This window comes from Dermacentor albipictus, chromosome 2 (genome assembly GCF_038994185.2).
Source record: "Dermacentor albipictus isolate Rhodes 1998 colony chromosome 2, USDA_Dalb.pri_finalv2, whole genome shotgun sequence".
Lineage (NCBI taxonomy): Eukaryota > Metazoa > Arthropoda > Arachnida > Ixodida > Ixodidae > Dermacentor > Dermacentor albipictus.
The window spans coordinates 24072516-24089969 of NC_091822.1; the positions used below are offsets into that span (position 1 = coordinate 24072516).

Genomic DNA, 17454 nt, shown 5'->3' on the forward strand with positions numbered 1-17454 from the left:
TTGCTGTAGAACAGCACCCACACCTGTGCTGGGCACATCGGTCATGATGGAGGTTGGCGCCTGATGGCTTGGGGTGTGCAAGCAGCGAGTTCTTGGCGAGCGTGATTTTTACTTGAGTGAATGCCTTGGTAACCTCTTCAGTTCACTGCAAGATCAATGAAGCCAAGAAACTCCCGTAACTTTGTCACCGACTTGGGCAGAGGGAAATCATTGATAGCGCAAACTATATCTGGTAGTGGCTTAATACCAGAGGGGTGGACCAGATGTCCAAGGAACTCAAGTTGCTGCTCTCCAAGTTGACTCTTCATCATGTTGATCACAACCCCCTGGCCTGCAAGGCACAAGAATAGCATTCTGAAATGCTATTCAAGAACTTGCAACGAGCAGGCCATACATATAAGCAGATACGAAAGGAAGCCCTCGAGTGACCAAGTCTAAATACCTTTGCAAGGACTGGCTGGTGCTGCTGCGAAGGCCAAAAGGCATCCAAACAAATTCGAAGAGGCCAAACAAGGTGGTTAAGGCACTCTTTGGTATATCGTTTTTCGCGAAAGGTAGCTGATAGTAGGCATGTACCAGGTTAATCTTCAAGAAGATCATCGTGCAACCATGAAGTCTTGGATGTTTGGGTGAGGATATCTGTTGGGAACTGTTATTCTGTTTAGTGCACCATAATGGCTGCAAGGTCGCCAGTCCCCAGTTTTCTCAGAAGGCACGTGTAGTGGATGCACCCAGTCGCTATAAGAAGGTCGCACACTGCCGATCTTGAGCATGTGCTCGAACTCCGCCCTCGCAGTTTTTAGTTGTTCAGGCAGTGGCATGCATCCTTTCCGAAACGGCTGTGGTACCAGCACACTCCGGGTGGAGTATGGGAGCATGCATGGGAGGCAGGTCTGCAGCAAGAAATGCTGGTGTGCCTTCAACAATTGTGACAAAGTGAAGAGCGCCAATGTTCTGCAACACACGCGATGCATTCAGGGTGGTCACAGAGACTGAAGCAGCAACGGAGTGACAGAGGAGCTTGACAATGACTGGCTACTCACAGGAGTTGGGTCTTAAATGAAAGCGAGAGCCAAGACTGATGATGCAGTGACTTCCATCACGCTGCCAGCCAAAGAAACGAGGTCGGGTCCGCTGATGTTACCAGCAGGGGCAAGGACCATATGCACATTGTTTGGTAGGCGCTGCAGGAACAACTCGCGTAGAAGTGCATTGTCTATGTTAGCTGTACTTGGGCCAAGCAATGAACGCAAGTGCCGAAAAAGTTGCGAAGGCTTACGATCGAAGGCTTACGATGGAGAAGAACTGTTATAGATGACTGCGTGATGACGGCGTCATGCGCTGTAGCCATGCAGTTTTGAGATCGTCATATTGTAAAGCAAAAGATGGTGCAGACAAGATGTCATCAATTTTGGCTATGGCAGATGGGGACAGCACAGAGACGACCAAGTGGTACTAGCGCAGCTGGGTGCAAATGCCAGTGACTGAAAAGTGGTATTCCACCTGGAGGAACCACGTTGCCGGGCCCTGGTCCCAAAACGCCAGCAGTCGAATGGTGACACAGGCAACTTCCATGGGGTCGATGGTGTCTTGGCCTTCGGCGAGTTGTGTTAGCTGCTCGGTTGACATGGCCCCATAGAGACGTAGAGGAAACATTCGGGTCACCACACTATAGGACTTTAGGCGGAGCGAAGCACAGCGTAAAGAAGAGATGTCAGGCCCAAACAAAAACTAGATTTATTTTAAACGCGTTAGCAGGTACCCGGAGCAGGCAAACCTCAGCGCGAGCCTGTATGCACATTTATGCTGATGCAATGATGATGCTGCCTTGATCAAGGTGCAGCCACTACAATATCAACTCCTCCAAAGAGAAGTTCCTTGGACTGGGTCACCACGCCATCAAAACTCATTTGAAGCCCTAAAAGAGCTTCTCTGGAAGTGCACTGTCCTAAGGCACTATGACGAGAGAAAACCCTGCTGCTAGCCTGTGATGCATCACCATGAGTAGGTGCAGTCCTCTCCCAAGCTCATCACCAAGGATGGGAAGCCCCGATAGCTTTTGCGTCGCACACTTCATCACAAGTAGAGAGGAATTATTCCCAGATAGATAGAGAGGGGCTTGCCATCATTTACACAGCCGAACATCTTTGCCAATATATTACTGGCCGAGAAGTGACCTTAACTCTTTCTGTACCACATCCATTGTGTATCGTTAGCCTGCTAACGATGGTTTGAGATGCCGCTTTTGAGACTTTCTGTGCCGCACACGGACACACTGTGCTACCGGACGTGAAGGAGGAGAATCATATTTTTATTTTCTAAGCAGTTTGCTTTTTTCCCACCAGGCGGTGATTTTTGAACGTGCCTTGAAGTTTCACAATCCTCAAAGTAGAAATAAAAAATGGCCACCCCCTACTGAATGCTTGAAAGGCCACTTTCAAGACCTTTTGCACCACTCATGGACACACTTCACAATCGGACGTGAAGGAGGAGAACTATATTTTTGTTTTCTGAGCAGTTTGATATTTTCCCAAGAGGCAGTCATTTTTGAACACGCTCCGAAGTTTCGCGATTGTCAAAGTATAGGAAGCAAAAATAGCTGCCTCTGGGAACGACGCGCATGCTTCGAAAAATCGCACATCTCGTGATTCCACTGCATTTGCGGCTCATTTTATCGATGGATCGAGCAGCAGCTAGGTTGAGGATGCTGCCCTTTCGTCGGACTTAGACTCTGAGGGTGACGACGATGCAAGCCAGCCCAGAACATCAGCAGCCGCAGCCCGGCATGCCAAACTGTAGTGCTTGCAGTTAAATTTTTGTAGTGGACCACCTGTTCAATAAAAAATTTTGATTTTTTTAGGAGATAGTGCTTATTAGATGCCAATACATTTTGTATCTCAATTTTTTTACATATTTTTCTTAGTAGATACAAGCGTGTCTTTGCAAAATTTGCTGAATGTTATCACACAATCTTGATTTGAGCAATTTGTCTTTTTTTATGACCTATATCTCATTAATAAAACTTTTATGCGTCGAAAGTACATTCATTCTGCCTTTTTTTTATTTATTACATAAAATATCCAGTGCAGTAGTCCGTTCAGAAAAAAAGATCTGGTGTAACCTATGAAAAACACCTATTTCGCCCATGGTAGTGACAGAGTTAATAACTGATCATTGACCCTTGTTGGATATTATGGGTCCTCAGAAGGCAATGCCACAGACATTTTCACTACGAATTATGCATTGGTGCATCAAGATGTCAGTGCACAACTACAGGCTTATATACCACACTGGAAAGAAGCACCAGAGCGCTAATGGAATCAGCCGCTTGCTGCCAGACACCGCAGTAGAAGAACTGCCCCTGCCTGGATATATACTCCTAACAGTTGACATCGTAGCAGCGTCAACACAGGAATGCACAATATTGGAGGAGGTCTACACAGCTGTCCAAGGCAACATGCACAGCATCAAGGATGATTACTTCAACACTTATCGCAAGCGAGCTGCGAAGTTGAGCACTCATCATGGCCGCACTGCTTTTGGATCACGAGTTGCGATTCCAGTAGCACTTAGCGGACAAACCACATCGCACACATCGCTCCTTCATGTAGGCCATCGAGAAATTTTTGCCATGAAAAAGTGTGCTGGGTGTTACATGTGGTGGCCTGGTATTAACCACAACACAGAAATAATGGTTCGAAATTGCAAGCCTTGCCAAGGCAACCACAAGCCCCTATTCCTGAATGGGGAACACCAGAAATGCCCTGGCACACCCTATTGAAGGGTCTACATTCCCGGTAGTGGTAGATGGAAAGTGGATGGAAGTGAGAGAAATGGGCAAAGCGACATTGGCAACAGTTATTGACGCTATCCGGTCATTGTTTGCAATGTTCAGTCTACCGTGCAAGGTAGTTTCGGACAACAGAACTCCATTTGTATCTGCAGGAATTCTCAAGTTTTACAGTGACAACAGCATCTTGTCCGTTACATCAGCTTATCAGCTCCTTACCAACCCGCGGCGGGCGGAGAAGCCTAGCGCTATGTGGCTGACCTAAAACATTCCCAGAGGGTCACTGCAGCGCTGCATCGCACGCTTTGTCTTCAGGCAGCACAACACCATTCTAAGCACAGCAGGGCAAACTCCAGCGAAACTGACGTTCGGACAGCTCGCAGCACTTCTCCCTGAACTTCCGAAAAAATACCTCAGGAGGAACAAAAGCTACCTTGCTGTAGGAGGCTCAATAAAAGCCAGTGCATATACTCACATACCAGTTCAACAGACAAGCAGGCTGGGTCGAGGCAACCGTACTAGAGTGCACAGGCTTGCACTCGTGGACGTGCGACATCAGTGAAATGCGCACATCTCAACCAGCTGCATCGTTTAATTAAAGTTTCAGAGAATTCTTCCGTTGTGCACTGAACTTCGCTGCTGAGTTCAGCGGCTAAGCTGAGCACAGTCGGTGTACCCTGATTACGAAGAGTGCCACCTCCCGGGCACAAAAGTATATATCTATACTTGGGTTAGCCAGTTTCCCTTATTCTGTGTTTGGTTTCTGCGATTGCAATAAAGTGATACTTCCCACACCGACTCATGCCGATGCTGCCTTATGATACGACCCGGGCTACATAATACTGGCGACGAGGGTCGAGCTGAAGTGAGCCACTCGACTAAAACTGCCGCCATAGAAGACTAGCTCCGGTGCATACTTGTATACAATGACGACTTCCACAATACAGTGGCTCGAGCCTTTCGACATTGCCCATCCTGAATAGTGGAAGGACTATGTGCAATGTTTGGAGTTCTCTCTGGAGGTGCAGGACACTATGGACACTGACAAGAAGAGGTCAACATTCCTCAGCTGCTGCGGTCCCGCCACGTTTCAGTTGGCCAAGGTGCTCGTAGCGCAGGCCCAGCTGAAAAATACCCCGTTCGAAATAATCCTCGCTGCACTGCAAATCAACTAGCACCGAAACCACCGCAGCTTACCATGCGATACAAATTACACCACTGTGACCAAGCACCAAATGAGTCTGCCACCGCCTACGTCACTGCCCTTTGGACAATGGCACAGCACTGCAACTTCAATGCCCTGACACCGTGCTACAGGATCGTTTAGTGTTCGGATGGCAGAACGACATGGTAAAGCGGCGACTGCTGGCAAAAAAAGAAGGTGTCCCTCACCACTGCTGTCGAGGAAGCAGTTGCCACTGAGGTCAATGCCCGAGATGCCAGCTTACCTTCGCTCCAAAAGCACAACCACGCAGTGATTGGAGCCAGTGCACCAAGGGATGATGACTGTTGCTGATGGTGAGCAAGACACCGCTGAAGAAGACAATCTTCAAGTACATGCAAGCACCAGTCAGCAACGGGACACTGAGAGACTGGTGAGCGACTCCTGTACCGGCTGTGGGGGACCACATGAATGCTGCCTGTGCCAGTTCTGGATGCCGGGCACATTGCTAATGTCTGCCAGTGCCGGAGGCAGCATGATGCACGTCGAAATTTTGAAGCCGCAAGCTGGATGCACCGTTTTAAGGGCACTTTACAGCGGTATGCAACTCCACACACTGCCACGGGATGCTCTCTGTCAGAACTAGTGATGGGCCGCCGATTGTCTACTACGCTGGACCGGCTGCACCCTGAACGGGCCCCTGACAAATCCTGCCGGCTGAGAGAAGCTCTGCCTACACCCTGCACTTTCCAGCCCGAGTACCCTTTCTTTGCACATTACAGCCATTTTTCTTCGGCATGGAGATTGGCTTCTGCCTCCAACGGTGCTTGACACAACAAAGCAGATTTTATCTGTTCTCGGCTGTCTACGCCTTTTGGACTACTGCGGCTTACGCATACGTTTATGTGCAATGACACCCCCAGTCATAACAGTTTTGCATGACAAAAAGTGATTAGGGTACGCACTAACCAGTGGGCACACGATGAGCCACTAAAGCTTAAGTGGATCGATAGATTAGGCTCTGTAGAGACTTGGTTTGGAACTCATCGCAGCTACATCTTCATTGCTACATTGTAGATGGGCACATATCAATCAGGTTTTACCTTATTTAGTTGCAATGCCCAAGTTGGAAAACTGGCCTAATATAGACCCAGTGACGTGAATAAAGTGTAGTGCAGTACAGCAGTAATAGTACCATCAAAACGTGCTGCACAGCCAGGAAACTGCTTTCTGTGCACACCTCAAAGAGCAAAGTAAGCTGCTTGCTTGCATCCAAAGAACATCCAGAATGAAGGTGCCAACATCAGTGAGGTCGGTCTCATGGACAAAACAACGCTGTCAACAGCTCGGCCTTCATCTCAACAGCTGATGTTATCTGCAGCACACCATGCCATTAATGTTGAGAACGTGACCCTTCGCAATAAATCTTGAGCAATACTCAAGACTGCGTGATCTGGAAAATATGGGTGTGCCAGGCAACCAGTGAGAGGGCTGTAGTGTAATGCAAACTGTCACTAGCTGCGAGGTCAAATGCCCTGTTACACCTGCTGACAGGGCATTGCACACAAGCGAAACGCAGTCAATAGGACTAAACTGCGCGTTTTTGATTTTGTGAAAAAAAAAAGAAGAGAATGCAAGTTTGCGTTCAAGGGCTGGCGGAATACCTACAACAGCAAGTTCTTGAGAGAGAGAGAGAGAAAGCCCAAATGGGCTCTGTTATATTTCATCAGGCACACTGCTCTCCAGGCCAATAAGGATAGAAATATTGCAATTCCACTGTACAGAATACCACGCTGCAAAAGTCCAAAGATTGCTGCTGATTACAATTACACTTTATCTGTATTCAACTCAAGACTTAGACATCATATATATTTAAAGGGACACTAAAGGCAAATAATAAGTCAATGTGGACTTTAAATGCCATTCATAAATCTCGCAACGCTTCTTTCGTGCCAAAAAAGGATTTAGTTTACGAGAAAATCGCATCTGAAGGATCCGAATACCTTTTTCGAAATTCAAATCTCCCGCCACCCAACTGGGGGTGTGGCGACATTGCATACGCCATCACCACCCTTTGCTGCCATCGGCAAGTAACACGGCGCCCAACAGACGATGGGCACCAAGCCAAGACAGAGCGGTGGATTCGCTGCTGCAGCTGCTTTTTGGTCAAGTGGCGTAGACCATTTGGGCATCCCGTGACATCACATGGAATTTGAATTCTCTGCTACTTGCAGTTTGTGCGAGTTTCGCGAGCCAGCAAAACTAGCGCAACTCTATGCAATTAACAAAACTGCTGAAACGCAAAAGCATGGGTGGCGCAGAGTTGAATGAAAACGAAACCATTCGACTGCCTGCGTCGTTGTCAAGAGTAACTTCAATTAGTTCTTTTTCTAAAAATGAAATAGAACTGGATAAGCAGCATTTTATTTCGTCTTATAATACAATACAATGATGTTTTTTGCAATGAGTGTTTGAGTACTAGTGACAGAATTTAACTGAGGAGTGCTTTCGGCATTGGGCAAAAGCTTGAATGTCCCAGGGGAATCTCTAATCATGTCCTGCATTTACCTCAGTTTCTCGATTATTAAGGCCCTTTTTCGGATAATATTGACGCTTCAGAGATTCTCAACCACTAATCTATCACTTTAGCTGGACTTAATATTTGCCTTCAGCGTCCATCTTGAAGGGGCAGCGCAATAAGACGATGACAGAAGGCAGGAACACACAGGACAGCGCTGAACTCACAACTAACTTTATTCGAAGGCGTACACACACCTGCACTGCTTTCCAATAGTGACAGGTATGTAGAGCATGCATTATTGTCTCTTATACGCAACATTTTCCATCCCGACACTTGGCTGCTTTGTGTCTGTTGATATTTTCTATACACACCTGCACTCTATGCACTTGCAGTGGGCAGGCACCTGCACACATAATCAGCTGCTACAGCACGCAACATTTTTGAGGATCCGTGCAGTGCTTCTCCGTTGCACTGCCATCGGTGCTGCTGAGTGGCATTTCTGAGCACGAGCCCTTGGGTTCGGTGCTGGCCACCACCCGCTGCACTACAATGGTGGTAGAACCAACAAAAATTTGTTCGGGTACTTATACAGTTAAACCTCGATATAAGGAACTGCAATATAATGAACCTGTCAATGTAATGAATAGTTTAACACATAACTTCTTGTCCATAGAGCACCGCATATTTAGAACCGCAATAGAAGAAAGTGTGTGCTTATACACGATTCCAGTATAATGAGATTTCAGTACCGTGAAGAAATATGGAGACAATAAATGGAAACTTCTGTGGATGCAGATGGTAAAATGGTTTTATTACATGCGGCTGCTTGCAAACGCACCTCTCAAATCACGCATTGCGCAACCGTGAATGACTGACGAAGGGCTGCAGTGTTACGTTCCACATAAAGTTCAAGTGCAATAAGATCAGTATGCTTTAGGTGCAAGTGAGAGCTTGTGAGGGTGAGCTGAGAAGGATGGTGGCTTGATGAGCGCCGTCTTCCCGCGCGAGCAAGGGCAAAGGGGGGTGAGAGCTAGTGGTCTGAACTAGTGGTCTGTTTGATGTCTGCGTCCTACAGCGGACATCAAAACTGAAGTTGCGATCAAAGGTCAAATAAAGGTTCCTGCATTCTGCAGCACTTGGCTTGTAAGACAAGTAGACATTTATTTATTTTTTATTTGTACACATGCTGCAAGAGGAAATCTACCTTTAAATTTAAGTACTGCCTTACATGAGAATATACGGTATTGACCAATGGTTATGATTTCAGATGAAGGCTCTAGCAACCGGGAGCAATGCTAAAAGCCGAGCAATACCTTGTGCGAGTTGGGGTTCACTTCAGAGACTGCGGAAAAAAGAAGCAAACCGGGGCAAAGAAGCGTCTTCAACAGGCTCGCCAACATTTTTACAGGTACTTTGTGAACAAGAATTAAAAACAATCTAGGCGTTCACCTTGAATTTATTTTCTTGGAAGCATAAAAACTAATTCATTGATTGACAGGTAATAAAATGCTGGCTAGCCTGTCTGAGGCACTATCACCTTGGAGGTTCCAGACAGTCCTAAGCTAGAGCTGCCAGTACAGGGAACCAAGCTATTGCAACGCCAGAAGGTGGAGCAGCACACGAATCAAGCTTTGTCATGGAGTAACGCATGCTGCTGGGAATACCGTGCACGGTCTCCAAGCTGCAAACAGCTCTGCACACGCACCTGGTCTCGGGACAGGGAGTTGCTGGTGGGGGGGAGGAGCCTGCAAGGCATCACGCTGGGCTGTCACAACAGGCACATGCCCCAGACACAAACATAGACAACAGGCACCACTTGTGTCACTCATTACCAAAGGGGCCCTGGAACAGTCTTCTAGCTAATCATAGAATGATCTCGCTATTAAACTATGTCGCCTCATAAATCTCCTGCTGCAAAATCTTTTCGCGTCCTTCAAGCACAGGCAAAGTTGGACGTAGTTATCACGCCAATATACAACTTTCTCTCTTTTCATTTCCACTAGCACACTGGAAGCTATGCAGGGGAGATGGCAAGGGGGCAAGACCCCGCCCAAAAGTTTACTAGTAGCGAGAGGGCTTGTTGTGGCAGCCCGTGGCAGCCACACTCGACTATGCTATGCAGCATGCCACTGCTATCTTGGAGGCCATGAGCAACAGCCGCAGCTACACACAACTGCTAAGTGTAGACTGGCAGCGCAACAATGAAATTCTTTTTCTCTCTTCTTAGGATAGCAGAGACATTTTTTCATTTATTTAACTCACAATCAGCAAGTATAGTATTACTGAGAATGTTCGTGTGATTACAAAACTAATCGATCGTTGGCAGGTCCAACTGCTTGCGATAAGGCTGCATGATGACATTGCTGAAGCAAGAGCAAGCAACTTTTCACTGTTTTTGACATGAGACTGCAAATTCCCTGCTGCACGCAGCACAATAATATTTCACTCACTTGTTCACAGGAGCATTTAGTACAGATCTTCAATGTCTCCATACTATGTTCAAAAAGTGTTTCAGAGCCCCTTTAAGAACATGTAGAGCAATGCAGTGAGACAGTGCCGATACTTTGTGCATTTGTGTGCACAACCTATGTTTCCGGGCACCCAGTGCTAATCTCCCATGCAACATAGTCAAGCAGCTCAAAAATGACTGGCAAGCTGATACTGCACCAGAGCAGCAAAGGTTGAGACGTGCTGTATCTGTCCCCCCTCTGACGTCATCCTGCATTGTGGCTCCCAGCCAGTGCATGCCTCAGGGTAAGAGGATTAAGTGCTGCCAATTCACTGCAGCCAGTTCCTAAACACTTACTCGTATTTGATTAGCAACACTACTTATGCACAACTGAACAAACAAAGCATGCACACACCATGATACACCCTGAAGGCATTTTCTCGCAATGTAAAAAGTAGTATTCTCTGGAACTTGCAATCCTAGTTGATTAAATGATCAACCATGTCACTCAAATGATCAATTATCACTCAGGCCCTGACGCAATGAAACATATTCCAAAACAAAATGCTACTTATAGGTTTATCTGTGGTAGATGGCACATAACAGCTATTTATTTATTTATTTATTTATTTGTACTGTAGCGCAATAAGCGCTATAGCAGGAGTGGGTTAACAGAGAGAAATTATACACAGCAAAATATCACACAGTGATAAGGGTGATGTGCTGAGACTATACATCTTGGTTGGTAGATACAAAACTTTGGGACAGGAACGAGCAAATAGACCCAGGTAAAGAATAAGTAAAACGATGCAATGCAAAGGCTGTGTCTACTGTCAGGTATAGAATCACAACCTAGAAATGTGTGCATGGGAACAGGCTGTACTGTCATAAACAAACAGCTTTCCTTCAAGATGTCAAGTGGTGCTATGAATGCACTCAGACCTGCAGGAAACATGCCACAGCAGTGTCTTCAAGACAGCCTCACTCAACTCAAACTGCCGATCTCCGAGGCAAGAATACAGCAACAATAGATCAACAACTACACAGCATTTACCACAGGCTAAAGACAAACAGTGAATAGTCAGGTAAGAGTCTGTCATTTATGTAGTACACAAAGAAATGTAAAGATAAAGGCCAATAGAGACAAATAGAAACAAAAGGAACAAAATGAAAATAGTAAGTCATTGAACATGAACAGCGATGCTGACGTCTATCCCATAAACATAAACATAAGTCAAAGATCACACGCAAGGAGCAAAAATGGTCAGCATCTCTGGGACCACACCACAAGGCACAGAGATGTTTAGTACTTCATGATCAACAAACTGCCTTGGGTATAGAGAAAGTATGTGAACCAACTGCACATGTGCAAAGAGAGATAAGATACAGAGGGAAAGGAAAATGCTAGTAGTTAAAGCGTTCCAGTTGCCGACCCTGTGTGCACAGTGGTATGTACTATATACATGCTTCCAGGTCTGCGCAGTCGCGAGCAAAAGTTTGGAGAATACGGCATCAGCAAAAGAAAAAAAAATTAAAAGATATTCAAGCACAGCTTTGCAGCCTGGAATTGGTTTAATACATTGTATTGGTCAAACACACACACGTAGGCGTGCGCCCTTGATTTAAGCCAAAATAGCCAGTTTGCGAAAAAGAAAAGAAAAAAAGACATTGCGGGCACCTTCGGTTCCCAAACTTTTGTTCGCATCTATACGTGTAATCATAAAAAAAGAAGACGACGAAGAAGAAGCATTTCGCAGGCAGCTAGTTTGGTGGCATTGTTTGGGGTTCCTTAAAGCATTACCAAGTTGACCAATGTGCTGGTATAAATCCAGTATTCGTGTGTGCGACACGATCACAATGAACTATACTTAACATGAGAGAGAGTATGTGACGACAGCTGTCAGACTTCTATGAATGATTGAATTGGTATGAACAAGCAGCATGGAGGTGCGAGATAGGTAAGAAACGCAGATACTAAATGTTCTCTGATGGCAGCACATGGTGTAACTTACATGACACAAACGGGTGACATGATGGTGATACTGAATGAAGCCCACGTCCTTTTATAGCCATTTGAGCGAGTAGTGTGGTGCAGCTGCTTACTTTGGCCGAGCCATGACGACGCTCCCATAGTGGAATCTGATACAGTGTTGTCGTGCTTGTATACTATGTGCACCAGAAAAGAGCATGCCTCGCTGTTTGATTAAGCGGCCTAGTAATGACGAGAACGGCTGTGAAAGTCAGGTACAAGCTTTGGGAGGAACGAGGAGATAGTGTGTTGCTATGCGGCACTTGGAAACCAACGCTCAAGGAAAACTTGCTTTTCAATCGCTGTTTGAATGGATGCAACCTCCGCCAGGTGATTCCAGGATTTTCTTATACATGCCACCTGGCTCGAGCACAGATGGCATGCGAGAATCAGAGGTGAGCGTTGAATTATGAAGCTGGAATAACGATGCAACCACCATCCCGGCATCATGAACACGAGCACATAGTCACAACTCAAGTTAGTAGACAACTTGGGCCACTGGGTTGGCATAATTTCTTATCAAGGTAATGCATGCATGCATGAATGACATGCTGCCATGCATGCATGAATGCATGTCATGAGTTCATCTCATTCTTGTCATGCATGTCATGAAATTTATGGGAATCGTCACAGCTTGACACACGGATCATGCCATTTATACCAATAATTTTAAAATATACATAACCGAAAAGCGCACTCGACCACTCTGCCAGAGCCCTTATCGAAGTTTCGACGCGAGAATGTGAAGCTTTTGGGGACGCGTCACTCTCACGCATCCCGTGATATCTTGTTTTCCCGCATAGCTGCCGTTTCCTGCAGTGCGGCTTCGCCGCGTGGCCTGGTGCCCGCGACGGTTGGTTGAAGTGGATGAAGCGCAGTGCGAGAGATGGCGCGAGTGTTTTGCTGCTAGCGCCGACTCACGGCGGGGTTACTTGGGTGCGGGAAAGACAAGGCACTTCCTCTTTGGTTCGGGACGGCAAGCAGCGCGGAACCCGCCGTGGTTGCTCAGTGGCTATGGTGTTAGGCTGCTGAGCACGAGGTCGCGGGATCGAATCCTGGCTACGGCGGCCGCATTTCGATGGGGGCGAAATGCGAAAGCACCCGTGTACTTAGATTTAGGTGCACGTTAAAGAACCCCAGGTGGTCAAAATTTCCGGAGTCCCCCACTACGGCATGCCTCATAATCAGAAAGTGGTTTTGGCACGTAAAACCCCATATATTATTATTAAGCAGCGCGGATGTGCCGCGCGTGCGCCGATCCATGCTTCTGCGAGGCCGTCTCGTGAGGCCTCATGTGAAAGAGCCACTGTTCGCATGACCGTATGCGCGAACGACCATGCGTTGGGATCCAGCAAGGGGCGAACATATTCGCTCGCTATCCGGTCGCGGTGAGTCGGACTTTCGCGATTTGTCACGCGCCCATCGGCATGTTTTGTGGATAGCAACTCGGCTAGTAGGCATTGAGCTATGAAAGGTGCAATAAATGCCCTTGTGATTGTTTGCACTACTGTGTTGTCGTTCCTTTGTCCTAAGGGTACGGGAGGAGAACCCCACAAGCTATTAGGCAACAAGTCGGGGAAATGCTGCACAACGACAACATCCATCCGTTGAAAAGCCCGTGGGCATCTCCTGTAGTCTTGATGAAGAAAAAGGACGGAACCTTACGTTTCTGCATCGATTATCCTTGACTGAACAAGATCATGAAGAAGGACGTATATCCCCTCCCACGGATAGACAATAGATTGCATCAGCACTGCAACGCTAAATACTTCTCGTCGATGGATCTCAAACCTGCCTACTGGCACACAGAAGTCAACGAGAGAGATCACGAAATGACCGCTTTCATCATGCCAAACGGCCTCTATGAGTTCAAGGTTATGTTATTTGGATTGTGCTCGGCGCCTGCAACGTTCCACTGCGTGATGGACACGGCTTTAGCAGGATTGAAGTGGCAGACATGTCTTGTTTACTTGGAGGACGCCGTCGTCACCGCCGAAAATTTTGACGATTGCTTCAGGCAGCTTGCGACAGCACTAGAGGCCATCAAGTCATCAGGGCTCACTCTGAAGCAGGAAAAGTGCCGCTTCGCTTATGATGAGCTTCTGTTCCTAGACCGCATCAGCAAATCTGCAGTCCGCCTTGACCCGCAGAAGACAGCTGCCATCGCAAAGTTCCCGCAGCCCATCGACAAAAAGACAGCGCGTTGAATCCTTGGCATGTGTGCCTACTACAGGCACTTTGTCAAGAACTTTTCACGCATCGCTGAGCCGCTGACACAGCTAATTAAATGTGACGTCAAGTTCAAGAGGGAAACGCTGCAGGCCGACGCATTTCAAGAACTCAAACGACGCATGCAGTCGCCGCCCGTACTTGCGCACTTTGACGAGCACGCCGATACCGAAATCCACACTGATGCCAGTAGCCTGGGCCTCGGTGCCGTCCTAGTCCAGATAAAAGATGGACATTAACACGTGATAGCTTACGCTAGCGGTCGTTGTCAAAAGCGAAAGGCAATTATTCTACAACCGAAAAGGAATGCCTCGCCATTGTTTGGGCTACAGCGAAATTTCGCCCTTACCTATATGGCAGGCTATTCAAAGTCGTCAGCCACCATCATGCCTTGTGTTGGCTAGCGAATTTAAAGGATCCTTCAGGATGGCTGGCGCAGTGGAGCCTAAGACTGCAAGAATATGAGGTCACGGTAATATACAAGTCCGGAAGAAAACACTCTGACACTGACTGCTTGTCACGCGCCCCCATAGATCCCCCGCTGCAAGACGACGAGGATGCCTTCCTTGGAATAATAAGTGCGGAAGACTTCACAACGAGCAGACCCGGAGCTAAAAGGCCTTGTGGAGTATTAATAAGGGAATACCGATGTCTCTAGGGCAATTATGTGACGATTGTCTTCATTCTCCCTTCAAAACAACCTACTCATAAAGAAGAACTCACCAGTCCGCGCCAACTATCTTCTTGTTCCCTCAGCGCTGCGTTGTCATGTAGCGCTGCACGCCCTACATGACGATCCGACCGCTGGGCACCTCAGATTTTCTTGGATGCTATCGACGATACAGGAAAAGTATTTCAAGTAAAAACACGGCATCCAATGGCAAGAAGCTTCGTAGCGAACGTCGAAGCAGCTAGGCCTAGCGTTGCCGCCATGTGCTGCCGCTGCCAGTGGATCTGCGTGCGAGAGCGCCGGTTCGAGGCAGCAAGGTAATCAAAATGGCAGCGGTGGTGGCTTTGATTAATGCCATTTCAGACCCGCGGTCACGGAAAAACCTCCAGAAAATCGGACGACGAAGAGTTCTTATGTGCGAAATTTCAGACGTTCTGATACATCGACTCTATGGGGTATTAATGCCGTTTCGGACCTGCGGTGACAGAAAAACCTCCAGAAAATCGGACGACGAAGAGTTCTTACGTGCGAAATTTCAGACATTTTGATACATCGACTCTATGGAGTACGTGGTGGTGCCACGAAGCTGTGCAAATTATCGGGAATCCGGAAAGCTGGTCGTTAACTGTACACTGGCAACTCCTCCAGCTGACGACAGGGCGTCAAAGATGATTCATTACGATTCCTGTCTGTTACTCGAGCCAGCATTACCTCAACTTTCGACTCTTTCAATAAAATTACAGCTAATTTTCCCTGATGGAAGCACAAATTCCCCGAGTTTTTCCAGACTACTGAAAATCTCTGAGAATTCCCAGTTTTCCCGGTTGGTAGACACCCTGAACACAAGTTGACAGGACAATGTGCTACTAACAATTGCTTATTTTTAGGGATATGTGAATACCTAAATTTTTTGAATACAAATCAAATACAGTGAAACATTGTTAACTCAAGTCATTGGGACCGCAAAAAATATTAGAATTAAGCAGGTTTTCGGATTAACCAAACATACAAACAAATGCAATCCAGGCAAAAAATCTCGCTGCAAGAAACCTTCATTCAGCAATATTTGGATTACTTAATGTAATCAGAGTTGCTGGTTTGGCACGTCCTGTAGTTCGAGGCTCTAAGGGTCATGTTTTTTATTTGGTCAACTACATGCAGCATTTGAGAATTTCCACCATGGCACTCAACAAAACTGCGGATAACGTTCAGCAATCCGATAACTTCCCTGAAAGCGGGTGCTCGGGAAGGCTAGTTAGCGTCGTTGTTGTCGCTGTCATCGCACATGGTCGTATCAGTGGTAGCTTCACTCTCCAAGTCTGAGTAGCATGTTTGTTGATCATTTTCAAAGTGCAGATAGTCGGTGAAACGGACTGCACCGGATTTGCTATCCTCTGCGCAGAGTGCATTGATGCGGTCACAATACTTGGCTCCTTCTTCATCAAGTGCACATGAATAGTCAGCATCAGCATCGACGGTGCTTTCCATCGAGAAGCCAGCGTGTTCAAAACATCACATGATTAAAGTGAGTTCCACTTGCTTCCATGCATACACAATAAGACATATGGCCCCGAGGAGGTCGACGGAGTGCTCCTTGCCGTTGTCATAGCAAAGGAACATGTGCTTGAGCAGGTGGTGGCGGTAAATTTTCCTCAAGTGGTGAATGATGCCTTGGTCCATTGGCTGCGAGATCGACGTATTTGAAGGACGAAATACCATCCCGATAGCATTCAGGTGTGGGATGTCACCATGTGCTGTGCAATTAACAACGAAGAGTACATTCCTGCCTGTGGCAGTGAACTTGCAATCAAGCTGCCGAAAGTAATGTTCAAATATTGCACCTGTGACCCAGGCTTTGTTGTTGTGCCGGTAGATAAGCTTATCCCTTGGCGGCAGCCGTGCATTTTGAAGCAGCGAGGCTTCCCAGTCTTTCCAACTACGAGTAGTAGTAGCTTGTGTTTACTGCACATGTTCGCGCCGAACAGAACAATAATTCTTTCCTTGGCCTGCTTTCGACCCTTGACCACAGTGTCCTTCGTTGCAAACATTTTTGTGGGCAGCATCTTGTAAAAAAGGGCTGCTTCGTCAAGGTTGTACACATCGTCTACACCATACTTGCTAAGCAACAGAGCCAACGTGCGTTTCTTCCAGTCGTCGACGACGCTCTTGTTTACGCTGCCGCTCTCGCCACAGACGGCGACAAAGGTCAAATTATTGCGCTCTTAAAAACAGCTGAGCTATCCATTGCTACACTTGAACTCTTTGTGCCAATGTTGCAGAGCCAAGTCATTGGTTGGCCCTCTCCAGCAGTATTGTTCTGTTGACGGGAAGGTGGGCTGACGGGAAGGTGGTGTTTGCTTTCTGCAGCCAGCGAAGTAAAGCCGATTCCACATCTTGGTATGTGGGAGCCTGTACTCGTGACTACTTCGAAGAATATATCTTGCTGTAGGCCTCCAGTACCTTCGACTCGTTCTTCAATATTGTGGACAACGTCGAGAGGGACATGCTGTGCCTTTCAGCCAACTCGGTCTCGGAACACATGTTCTTACCCACTTCTTGTATCAAGCAGAACTTCTGCTGCAGTGCTAAAGTCTTATACTTTGG

General features: G+C 47.0%; 1 protein-coding gene across 2 annotated transcripts in view; it reads right to left on the reverse strand.

Annotated features, from left to right (window-relative positions):
* Exn (Ephexin) overlaps positions 1-17454 on the reverse strand; it is a 173430-nt gene that overhangs the window by 64416 nt on the left and 91560 nt on the right. For both annotated transcript variants that reach the window (XM_065426613.2, XM_065426612.2), the window contains exon 10: positions 9179-9218. In XM_065426613.2, coding sequence (XP_065282685.1) covers positions 9179-9218 — 40 coding nt within the window. The remainder of the gene's footprint in view (positions 1-9178; positions 9219-17454) is intronic.